The following is a 13736-nucleotide window of genomic DNA, read 5'->3' as shown; positions in this document are numbered from 1 at the left end:
AAATGGCGGCAATGGCGACTACCAGAATTGCCTTTATGTATTAAAGAAGATCCCAAAAGCAACTTGTAAACTAGAATGCCGCAAAAGTCATGAAAGTGTTGATTACAGTGTTATAAAGTGTCCATTTGTGCATGGTTTCAATGATGCATTTCTCTTTGTTTTAATCCTCAGGATCACTCAAATCGCTATTTTCTGAAAAGTCTTCATAGTTATTCTCTACCAATAGTTCTTGGACGTCCTCAGGCGCGCATTACTGTTTCAACCCATTTAGGTTCCATGTTTTCGTTCCACCCATTGTCAACAATGATTCCACCATTGTATACAGTGACATCTGCTGCTCTCCACTCTCTTGCAATTGAATTTGCGCTAAGGATATGAAGCGCCAGCGCCTGCTTGCATGGTGGAAGTAAGGATATATCTGCAATCTTTTTATCTTGCCCAACTAATTGTCACCATTGATGATATTGCCAGAAGCTTGGACGAAAGAGGGCAGACAGACCTTATCTTGCTTGATTTTGAAAAAGCATTTGATAAGGTGTCCCGTCATCGTTTGCTGATGAAAGCAGAGTATTATGGTATCAGAGGAACAACCTTGGAGTGGATTTCGGACTTTCTCACAAATAGAACCCAACAAGTAATGGTTGATGGCCAGTTCAGCACTGAAGTGGAAGTGACTTCTGGTGTACCCAAGGCAGCCGGGCCGTTGTTGTTTGTAATATTTATTAATGACCTACTAGCCTGCATCAAGAACTCCTCGGTTCGACTCTTTGCAGATGACTGCATCTTGTATAAAAGAATTACATCACACGAGGACAGGCAACTGCAAGTAAAAGACTTGGATAATCTGCAGGAGTGGGAACAACAATGAAATTCCATCCATCAAAATGCCAAGTCATCCATATCAGAAATAGGAAAAATCCCCTCCAGAGCTTATACTCTATTAATGGCCACACACTTGAGGAAGTTGATTCTGCCAGGTATCTGGGCGTCCACATTGACTCCAAACTCAGTTTCAACACCCACATCGACAGCATCTTTAAGAAAGCCAACTCCACCCGTGCATTTCTCAGTCGCAATTTCAGTCACTGCATACGCAAGACCAAAGAAGCAACATACACCACTTATGTCAGCCTATAGTTGAATATGCAGCACCTGTCTGGGATCCCCATACCCAAAAAGAACATAAAGAGACTTGAGCAAGTCCAGCGCAGGTGTGCTCGCTATGTCACCAGTGACTATGACAGGAGGAGCAATGTGTCTGCTATTCTGCAAAACCTCCAGTGGCAATCTCTACAAGCCAGACGGCAACAGAGCCGGGTACTGATGATGTATCGCATCAGATATAACCTTGTGGACATCCAGTGGAACCAGTACCTTACCCAATTTGTGACAAACACCAGAGGCCATGATTCCAGATTCCAGCTTCAGACAGATCCAGCCATCTCGCCGTCCCTCAATGCTCTGCATTGGGGGGCTCCGCAGCACTAATATTCCTCCACCTAGTGCTGATTTTTATCACACATCGCACTGTACATATTTTGCACTGCTGTTTTTGAAGCTGCGTTCCTGATCCTTTGTACATACGCAACTTGAAGTGTGCCTGTCATCATTGATGTTACACTTACCGTGGAAGAAGAAAAGAAGAAGAAGATATCTTTGATCGAAAGTTTTTAAAAGAGAAAAAGATTGCAGATATATCCTTACTACCACCATGTAAGCAGGCGCTGACGCTTCATATATCCTTAGCGCAAATTTCATTGCAAGAGAGTGGAGAGCAGCATATGTCACTGTATACGATGGTGGAAACAACGTCCAAGAACTTTTGGTAGAGAATGACTATGAAGATTTTTCAGAAAATAGCGATTTGAGTGATCCTGAGAATTAAAAACAATGCATCAGTGAAACCAAGCACAAACGGAACAACACTTTTGCATCATTCTAGTTTACAGGTTGAGGTCTTCTTTAATACATAAAGGCAATTCTGGTAGTCATCATTGCCGCCATTTTAAATCAGAATCTATCTTTACCACCATGAAGTACTTCATTATAAATTCAAAAAGTCAAAGACAACTATATTACCTTTTTTGGTGATGCTTTTTTTGATATCATACTTTCCTTCAATTTTGTCAGCCATTTTGACAAAAACACCCTCGCCTGTGACATCCTATTACCTTTGTATTAATAATCTGACCTAGTAATGCTTTACCGCTGTCAATAACGACATCCAAAATCTGATGAAGTATACAACTTAAGTGACTAATTTAACAATATATATGCTTTTCATTGATTTTGGCGGCCATTTTGAAAAATGCGCCCTCAGCTGTGACCTCCTGTTACCTTCATATTAATAACCAGACTTAGTAGTATATTACTGCTATCAATAAAAATCCAAAATGTGGTTAAATATGCCCTAAAGTGACCAATTTAACCATATATATGTTTTTTCATTGATTTTGGCGGCCATTTTGAAACAAGCGCCCTCAGCTGAGACCTCCTGTTACCTCCATATTAATAACTTGACTTAGTAGTACATTATTGCTATCAATAAAAATCCAAAATCTGGTTAAATATGCCCTAAAGTGACTAATTTAACCATATATATTGGATTTTGGCGGCCATTTTGAAAAAAGTGCCCTCACGGAAAAGTTCTCAGGTTACAGGCTTTTTACCCAAGAAATTCTTGTTCCCCATGCAAAACTGGTCCAGATAAACCATATGAGAATTTCTTGTTCTCCAAGTGGTACTTAGCTCAGTTTTAACCTGGTCTATTTAGTTTAGTTTATATAATATGCCAACCCAGCAAACACAAAACGTTTTCGACATCATTCGCAAAAGATTAAAAAAGGTTGTCAGAAAACGTGTAAATGTCGGGTTATATTATTAAGAGTATAAAACGTTTTCATAACATTCAAAAACATTTTTTGATAATCTACTGTTCAGGAAACACAAAATGTTTTACAGAAAACGTTTAAATGTCGGGTTATATAAAGGGTATAGAAACGTTTTAATAACATTCCAAAAACATTTTTGAAAACTTGATACAAAACATTCTAAACAGGATGTTATTTTGGGGTTGAAAAAATATTATTCGAAAAAGTTTGCCTAAAATATTTGCTATAACGTTTTAAAAACGTTTTCATGACCTTTATACAACCCGACATTTAAATTGAAAAAAAAAAATTAAGAACATTTCTGTGTTTGCTGCGTGCAAATATTTTAACATAATGTTATTTAAGTGTTGACAAAATATTTGGCAAAAATGTTTGCAAAAATAGTTTACAATAAAATTTTGAAAACATTTTAAAAATATTGTTGTAGTGTGTTTTCATACAAAACGTTTTAAAACGTTTTCATGACCTTTATATAACCCGACATTTTAATGTTATTAAAACGGTTTTACCTAAACCAAAAGCCAAAATATAACTTACTTACGTTTTTAAAACGTTTTTGTGTTTGCTGGGAAACGCTATGTACGCATCCATCACACCTCCATACAGCCTGTCTCAAAAAAAATTGTGCAAGTGAAAAGCGCCCTCTCTGGCAATTAAAAAATACCGTTGTGACATAATGCTTACATCAACGTCAAGGGCGTAGTCTTAGCTCTGAAATGCCGTTTGTTCTGTTCAATTTGCTTCTTTTAATCTCGAGATATGTTTAGTTAAAGACGAAAGGGTAAAATCACAATTGTGCCACTTTTACTAGGGAAGAGATCTTACATGTAACAGTGATAGCATCAAGTTTATCAAGAGTTCCTTCGTGAAATCAAAAGAATGCATCAATAACACAATACAAATTTTTTTGACTGTTTTTACTTTTTTATCATGATGCAGGAATGATGATTCTCTTTTTCCACTTAAAAGAGATTAAATGATAAATAAATATTTCACATTCTGCTGTAAAAATTAAATTCATGTGCATGTCAATGATTTTATCATAATTTTATCATGGTAAATGCTGTTCTCTTAGTCACTTAAGACATGTTAAAAGACAAACAAATATTGCGCACTTATAATACATGTTATAAGTTAATGAACGCGTATTACTTGTTGGGAGAGATATTAGACAAAATAATGCACGCGTGCTGATGTTGATGCGTCTAATGCATGCGCCCCGAAAGGAGGAGTGCAATAGACGCATCAACATCAGCTATCATTGATTTACATGTACAGCTCTCTTCCCTAGTAAAAGTGGCACAATTGTGATTTTACCCTTTCGTTGTTAATTAAACATATCTCGAAATTGGAACAAGCAAACGGAACAGAACAAACGGCATTGGAGAGCTAAGATTGCGCCCGTGACGTTGATGTAAGCATTATGTCACAACGGTATTCTCTAATTGCCATAGAGGGCGCCTTTCACTTGCACAATTTTTTTTGAGACAGGCTGTATATCATCATTGTACGCCAGTTTCTAACTTATTTCCTTACTATTTCCAGTAGCATGTCAATTTTGCTACATTGACTCGATAACACGAAATGGAGATTATTTATGGAATATACATTTATTTGATTGGCTTGCCTGCAGTTGTATCTTTCGGGTAATATTATGGTGAGTTAGAATAAATATAATGTTAGTCAACATTCAGATTGTCACTTGAATAAAAAGCTTTACAATCATTTACTTTTCTTTCTGTAAATTCATACGTGGCTAGCTTTTAAGAGGTAGTTGTAGGTAAAAATATACACAATTTGGACACGTAACGACTGCACTGTACGGTATCTCAAATTTAGTACACCGATTATTAAGAATGTAACTATTTTGTTTATAAGAACTCATGCAAAATGTCGTCAACTATTTTAATACAAAAATATCAATCAGTTAAAATGGTAGGAAATTAGAAAGATGATTTATAATAGGATTGATCCTAATTCGTAGATAACATCTTTGTTAATGTCTACATGAAATAGTAGGAAACCAACCAAGCTTTCCAGATTAAAATCAGTATTTTTGGGTTGACTTTATCGAACTTGCCTTAGACCTGTTATTTCTTCTTCGCCATGTTCGCCGCCCTTACACGAAATTTAATTAAATTAGATACATATGTACCCAAAGTGTCAATAAAAGTCTTCTTATGTACTGAAACTGTATCGATTTAACCTCAAATAAAAGTCAAAAGGGGATGTTATTTTCGTTTCCACTCTGTATTGGAAGCTATAATGTTAGTTGAACGATAAGCACATTGTGCATGTAATCCAGCACTCCTTCTAAACAATGGCCCGACTTACAAATTATTCAACAACGCAAGTATATAATTATTCGTGTATATTTCAATCGAATCAGTGTAACACGGACATTATGTGTTTTCCTGATTTTGATTAAATCACACACCCCCCCTAACATTGAGGAACGACTGTTATTGCTTTTGGATTACATGTGTGTGTGTGTGTGTGGGGGGGGGGGGGTGTATAGTTTGATATTTAACACATTTCAAGTGGTTAAATTTTATTTCATGCAATATAGTAAAACATAATCGCTTTGTATATCATTGTTTTACATCAAGGGGTTTCCATCTTGTGAAACTTTTATCGGTATTTTAACTTTATTTCTAGTTAACTATTCCAAACAAAAACATATATACATTATCCACGGAACACATTACCTTGGTCTGCATAAATTGAACGTCATTTAAACATGGAAATCATATGGTTGAAATTGTTACCTAATTAATACAATGCTTGTCAAAACCTTTTAGTAAATAAGTATGCATAAGTATATCAATTTAATAAATCCAAGGATGGCTGTGCAAATCAATGTATGAATTGATTGACTGCAAATAACGTAAATAAATGTGACACTATCTCATCTAATTGTCTCCACGCTGCCACCCTGGATCACGATTTACTGACGCTCTGCCAATCATCAGTCAATGGTCATTTGGCATTGGCTCTATTATATTTGGTAATAAGAGAAAAAATATTTGGTATTAAGAGTACTATAAGTATTTGTAGTAGAATTGATGCTTTTCAGGGTTCAGTGGTACTTTGCTTCATTAGAATTGATGACAAAATTATATCATACTTCAGCTCATTAGATTTATGATTTGGTCATCACTAATGCATTTGAAATCCATACACCCCTAAAACATGACCTTCATCTTACACACTGGGAGTGTACATTTCAAATGGGGTTACCTAAATGGTGATTACATTTGAAGTCTACAATCCCTGTGTGGGCGACTATGGGGTCAAAGGTCAACTTTCACGACATACTGACCGATACACATATATTGGAGCTCTTACATTTATTGTTTGCCATGTAATGATTGGTACTTACGAGTAGCTTAATAAGAATTGATGGCAAAACCAGATGATACACCAGATCATCAGATTTATGATTTGGTCATCACTAACGCTCTCTAATATTACTGTTGCCCAGTGCTGATATGATGTACATCAATCAGGGTGAGCCCATTTACCCGGGGAAGAATCTTGTCTTCATTTATGTAATTGGATACACATAAAAAGGTAATCAGGTTCAATTAAAGTTCAAGATGTATTGGCCTGTTTTTTTTCTGATTTCTTATTATTTGTTGCTTCCCTGTCTAAACTTTAAAAATAATTTTTATGATTTATTTTCCTTCTGGGTAAGTGAACGCGCGCTTTGAAACCTGTAGTTGTTGTTGACGATAAAGATGCACTTAATATTGTCTGTGATGATAATGATAACGACGAATTCACATTTTGTGAAATCGGGTGAAGTAGGTCTGAACTCACGCGTGGAGATGTACGACTGTCTTATAAATCTACTAACGTTACCTCTACCATGCATAATAATATGCCGTCGTATATGGCAAAAGTCTGTACACAGACACATATAATGAGCGCAAATGCGACGTAAAATATAAGTTGATTTAATTATTTCCCCCAGAGCAAATATCCAAAGGAAGCTTTAGTTTTGTCGTTAACAGAGCATTGTCATCTATTTACTACCATAAAATCATTTTGTTATGAACTTCTCAGTAAAATGCCAACGTCTATAAATAACACAGTAATTGAAGGACACACCAAAAATATAGATACTTTTAGAATTTTGAGAAATAAAACTGTGGTGGTCATTTATCTATGTTGACTAAAGACGTGTACGTGACTGTAGAATTGATCATACGTACCAGTTGCAAACATATGGCCTGGTTAGCAAGAATGGCTTGAATCAATCGTCTGCTGCAAAAGAAAAAATACTTGTAAATAACAGAAAACAATGCGATAACTATTCTAAAGTAAACACATGTAGCTACATGTGGAAGTTCTTTTACTTTCAACAATAAAACAAATTGGGGTGCTGTATCTGGAAGGTTTGCAAAGTATTGGCGATTTGTTTTCATATAAATTGTATGTTTTGATACATTAGAAATAATGTATTTTGATAAAGTTACAAAAACAGAGCATGAGATCAATCAATAATGTCTGCTATTCTAAATACACAAGATGATAATTGTCCGAAACGGGTTTAGCATGTCAACTGTTGACATATAAAACAGCATTAGTATTTGCTCATAATAGGGACATTTGAAATTGCTTTTCAATTATTGTTAAAAGAAAATACATTAATACATTTAATATGCAATATCGGAAGTTCCCCATCTGGTGCCCATTTGTGGCATCTATAAGAGCTGTTATTGCATTACTAAGTATAAAATAATGTTCAATAACAGAAACTGAAGTAATAAGTAACGTGCAACAAAGATTATTTGCGCTTCAGTGTGGAATAATTTGCTCCGTTAGTTCCAGTATTACCCTAGGCGAGATGTTTTTCTCACGAACTTGAATGCTCTAATTGTAATATACAGCATTGGAAACCTGAGTTCTATCGTGACAACTGACGACATCTGGGCCATATTTTTCTCTACAGCTGGGTCCCCATTTTGGGCAACAATCGATACTGCTATTGTTTATCATAATGCATTCGAAACGTGCTGTAACCTAACGGATTCAAGATAAGTTCGGTGCCAAATAATAGAATACAAATCATTGGCGTGTTTACTTTATCTGTGTGTTCAATACGTGTGTATCTTTTCAAACCTGTGCCTGTAAGGAAGAAGGTTAAAATTAAAGGAGTATTTCGTGATCCTAGCATCCTCTATTTATGTCATTTTTCATTAGATATCCAAGAAAAAAAAACCTATTCCCAAAATTTCAGTTTCCGATAACAGATTCCGATTTTGCGTTCGCGAGTTATGCATGATTATGTGTATTACACTGCTCCATAGACAATGCGTTGTAATTTCGTTCTGGTGCACCAGAACGAAATTCAAATTTCACGATATCTTTGCTAAACGAATTAATCTGCAAGAAATATTTTGTACATAAACATTATGTAGCCAGAGGTTTCCAGTGATATAAAAATCTCAACTTTGTTTGAGAAAAGTGGGGGATGAGGCTGTGGATCACGAAATGCCCTTTTAATCATATGGGAAAGAATAAAAACAAATGCGTGGTATGCATTGTAGCCGTTGTAAATTATAACTAACAGCAATAGAATATTCCAGTTGAATTCCATACACCCCCTCTAGAAGATAGGACCTTAAGGACATATCTTCCATAGGAGGTGTAAGGATTTTAAATGGAAAATGCCAATGCCGTCATGCAGTATTCTAAATACTAGTATTCTAAATCACCGTTGCGTCTGCTACCTTTAGAAAATAATTCGCCTATGTAAAGCTATATTATGAAGCCAATTTCAACTATTTCGAAAAACCAGAAAGATAATATAAAACACTATTTCAGTAATACTTGTGCCACAAAATGTTGCAAATGATATCGTTATGAATTCGGCAGAGTGACGAATCGAGTATTTTGAGCAAATTGATTTTTTGTATGCTTATGATTACGTTTCAGGTTATCTTTTATTTCCACCAAAAATTAATGGTAAATCTTACTCACCGACGTAGTTATTGAAATTTTGATTTGGACGAATCGCGCCTAAGTGCGATAAATGAATTCGGCAGAGAGACGAATCGTATACTTAGCTGTACAAATCATGTTGATCTATAGTATTGTATAGCGGGAAACCCCGACATGTCTATATTACATGTCCTATACTAATATATACCAACGTATAGCTGTAGGTATCTTCTATGTGATACCAAAATAAGTACAAACATTCCCCACATGATATTGCTGTGGTTTAATAATGTGAGTGCGCGCCCCTGAAATTGGAAAATCCCGGAAAATCATACGCAAAATATAGGCCAATATTGTTATTTTTGCTTTAAAATCCTCGAGTTTTTGCTAAATATTACAGGGATGACTATTTATAACTTATATAGCAAATTAAGTCTACATAGCCTTAGGACAACCAGTAGTTTCTACACAAAAGCCCGAAATCAAAAATGCGTGCTATGGTTTACACGTAGTTGAATGCGTATTCGGCCTCTCTCTGCACAGTGGTAGAGACATTTTGGATACAGTATAAAGCCGAATAGCTGTTAAAACGAGTTTTGAGGGATATATCGATTATTTCAGAACATGCAAATATTGCCAATAATTCGTGCACGATCACTTCTATAATATACATTTCAAATGAGTGCTCACGAATGTCCTAAATTTTTAGAAGGACCAATAGAATGGTACCAAGATTTTCAAACGCCGTTTACTCAGAACAGCAATTTTGCGTATTCGGCACTCTGCCGTATTCATAACGAATGTAACATATTTTATATGACATTTGTGTGTCTAAAATTTAGATTTCATTCGATATCGTGAATTTCATTAGCAACTATTACAAGTTTAACTTGTCAAATTCTGTGTATGAGGAAAAATGAGACGAGTTCACAATTTTGTTTTTTGCCAGCTTTTTCTTATTTAGCTTGTATTTCCATACAAGACCACATGCAACAATGTTTCTCACAAGTAAAGGACAATCACTAGAAACAGATACAAACCATTTTGAGTAACAACTAAATTACGTAATTCCAAATTGACTCAAAATGTTTTATATGTTTTATGTAGAAAACACATTTGACACAAAAAATTCAAATGCTTTACTGTAGTAAGTCTCAACTCACGCGTAGAGATAAGCATAGATGTACTAACATTACCTTTAACATGCATATTCGTCGTATATTAATTGCACAAGTCGGTATAACAGACACATATCAGTGATGAGCGCAAATACTCATTTCGATTTGGATTTGGAAGATACCTTCTCTTAAATAACAGTATTGCGAACCACCAGCATACATAACTCGATGTAGAGAGTCTTTTCTATTCAGAGGAAATATTGCAATTACACACCTTATTGCCTTTTAACAATAACCATTGACACTAGCACATATCAGAGAAGATGTAAGAAAAGGAGGGAGAACAGAATTATATCCTTGAGATAATCCCGTAGGTATTCCTGTTGCACCTATTCATAGTCCTTTATTCTCAAGTGGTGGGTTAACCAACAATTAACAATGAGAGGACATTCCTGAACCTCGTTCGGTTGGGGATGATTTGAAGTGACCGCCAATTATGACCATTTGATATTCAATACCAGCAATGTGAAAAAAATAAAATAATGTAGTGCCAAAATAATGTACCCTTTTACGGAAGGAGCAAAGTTTAATAAGTTATAACTCCGCTTCTGCAGTACGAATGTCAGCGGCGAATGTCAGGTTATTATTTCCCAGTCTTTAAACAAAATTGCAGGCAGAGGTGGGAATCGATCTCGGTACCTCCCGGTTAAACAGCACTGTGCAAGACCACTAAGCCAACTAAATATCTGTTGTGAGATGTGTGACATTAATCTTTGATATTGCTTTTTTTTAATAATGGAACAAATCGCGGAATTAAATCAGTAATAAAAGAAGTAGATTCTTATATAGCGGTCAAATTTGATAAAAGGGGAAATATTTGTCACTGCTCTAAAGAAAATATAGGTTAGAAAATTATCAAATAAATTTAAATTAAAAATTGAGATTTTATATTTATTTCTTTCACGAGGCGGCATTATCACAGACAAACACTGTATAAGCTAAAAACTCGACCCTCATCACTAGATGCTGTCATAGCTCAATGGTAGAGCATCAGACTGCTGATATCAATATCTTTGGTTCGAGTTCTCCTGCCAGCAATGGTTATATTTAAGATTTTAATGCTACGCTAAAATATGTTCAATTTTTTTCGTTTATTTATTTATTTATTTATTTATTTATTTATTTATTTTTGTTTATTTATGTAAATAATTTGATATATTTGAAAGAGGTATTTGAGCAATTCGAAATTTTGATTTTATAATCCTATGGGGTCATTTTGAACCCCACCCCCTCCCAAATTGCCAAACGCACAACACCTATGAGTTTGCATCATGCATAATGATCAGTACGTCCATGTCATCATCATAAAAAAACCATTCTATGTATACCTGACACCGGCAACTAGACTACTATAAAAAAAATAGTATCACATCTTTCTACTCAATCAAAATAATACTTGCAAATAGATCATAGTTTACTAATCTAATCCTGTATTATATAGACCTGTAATATCACCTGTAATATAGGTGATCATTGTTTACATGGTTTGTTATGGTTGGGATTAGTGTCCGATCTCTGTAATGTAATGTAAATGAAGCATATTGATATGCAGAAAGAATCGATCAGGGCGCCAGCTTTATTGTCCTATGAGATGTAGGGCCTAGTGCGAACTGTCCAAGCTGATTGTTCATTTAGTATCATAATCTATTAGAGAAAGATAAACACTATTCAAAATATCAATAGATAAGAAGAAAGGGAATTAGAGATTTGTAATTGAGTCATGCATGATTTAACAGAAGGTTCTTTCCAAAACCCAAACGTAATGTAGTACGTAAAAACGCAAAATTTAGTTGATTTGATTATTTTCCTGAAAATTTCCCCTGGACAAATTTCGAAGGAAGCTTTTAACTTTGTCGTTAAAAGATCACCGTGATCTTTTGCTGTCATAATATCATTTTGTTATTAACTTTTCAGTAAACTGCAAACATCTATAAACAACACAGTCATGAGAATCACACACCAAAAATATAAAATGTTGAGAAATAAATCTGTGGTGGTTATTTAACTGTGTTGTTTGAAGATTTGTACATTTGACATGGTAAGCAAGATGACTTAAATCAATTGTCTGCTGAAAAATGCGGTGCATGTGCTGCTTATATAAGTATGCAACATTTTTAAACGTGTATTTCTACCATTTATGGTTTATTTATATATCGTCAGCTTTATTGACGACCATGAAGCACGGACGAATTAACAGCGTTTTAATAAGGCGCATTTGGAGTGACAACTTGATTTAGTTACAAATTTACTGGTTTGAAAAGATTTCCGCATAGAACATTGTGAAATGCTCGCACGGAGACCTATACGAATTGACTGTATCTGAGAGGGTTCCAAAGTATTGGTGAATTTGTATCCGTATCTACAAATCCTCAGATCTGAACAATAATGGTCGTGAGACGTAAGTTAAAACTTTTGAGTTTCAAAAACACCACGAAATCAATCAATAAGGTCTAGTCTAATTAACAGAGATAATGTTACAGATCCGTCCGAATGAGGTTTAGCATTTTCGTTTTACACTTTCATCACCGTGATGCTCATTCATTTTTATTAACATGTGGAAAAAAGACGTGAAATTACAAACCAACCAACCAACTAACACAAACATAAACGGATCATCTAAAGATACCGCTATTGCCATGTTACAGCAGCATTAGTGTTTTTGATCATAAATAGTTAAGTTTGAAATTGTGAAGAGAAAGTACATTAATGCATCTAATATGCACCATGGGAAGCTCATGTCGTCTTCCCTACACCTGAATGCCCAATTATGGCATCTATAAAAGGTGTTATTGCTTTACTTTGAAAGTAAAAAATAATGTTCAATATCAGAAATGTGTGTTAAGTAACGATTATCTGCGCTTGAGTGTAGAATAATGTGCTTCTTTACTTCCATTATAACCCTAGGTGAGATGCCTCACGATTTTGAATGCACTAGTTTTAACATACAGCATTTAAGTGAGAGATTGGAGTTCTACATACCATCTTGACAATTGACGACATCTGGGTCATTTTCCCCCTACATCATAGTCTCCATTATGAGCAACTATCGACACCGCTATTGTTTACTTCTTGTTTATCATAATACATGTTTGTAACCTTACAGATTCAATATTAGTTCTCAGTACATGCGTCGGGTGCCCAATAATATAATGTAAATCAGAAAATGGCGTATTTACTTTATCTGTGCCACCAATATTGAAGAATCGTGTAGCTTTTCAAACCCGTGTCTAGTAAGGGAGAAGTTTCAAATTAATCATGTGGGGGGGAAAGGAAAACAAATGCGTGGTATGCATTGTAGCCGTTGTAATTATAACTAACAGCAATAGCCCATTTCAGTTGAATTCCATACACCCCCTGTGGAAGATATGACCACAATCTTCCACACATGGAGTGTGAATTTCAAATAGGGTTACCAGAATGGATGACTCCATTTGAAATCTAGTCCCCTCTGTGGGAGACTAACGACATGTCTTCCATGGGTGATGTAAGGATTATAAATGCAAACGGCCAATGCGGTCAGTATTCTAAATACTACCTTTTAATATAATAGCATCTGCTAGTTTCGGAAAAGAATTTGCCTATGTATAGCTATATTATGAAGCGAATTTTAACTATTTGTAAACACCATCACGATAATATAACACACTATTACGTAAATACATATGCTGTAGAAGTTGTTATATAACATATTTTATATGACATTTGTGTGTCTAAAATT

At 35.1% G+C, this 13736-nt stretch overlaps 1 protein-coding gene across 1 annotated transcript; it reads left to right on the top strand.

Annotated features, from left to right (window-relative positions):
• Positions 1-397: 397 nt before the first annotated feature.
• LOC140144621 (uncharacterized) lies at positions 398-868 on the top strand. The gene has a single exon (XM_072166436.1). It carries the CDS (start codon positions 398-400, stop codon positions 866-868), a length of 471 nt encoding a protein of 156 aa, XP_072022537.1.
• The last annotated feature ends 12868 nt before the right edge of the window (positions 869-13736 follow it).

Source organism: Amphiura filiformis, unplaced genomic scaffold (genome assembly GCF_039555335.1).
Source record: "Amphiura filiformis unplaced genomic scaffold, Afil_fr2py scaffold_66, whole genome shotgun sequence".
In the NCBI taxonomy this organism is placed as follows: domain Eukaryota; kingdom Metazoa; phylum Echinodermata; class Ophiuroidea; order Amphilepidida; family Amphiuridae; genus Amphiura; species Amphiura filiformis.
This window is presented reverse-complemented; position numbering and strand designations above follow the sequence as displayed.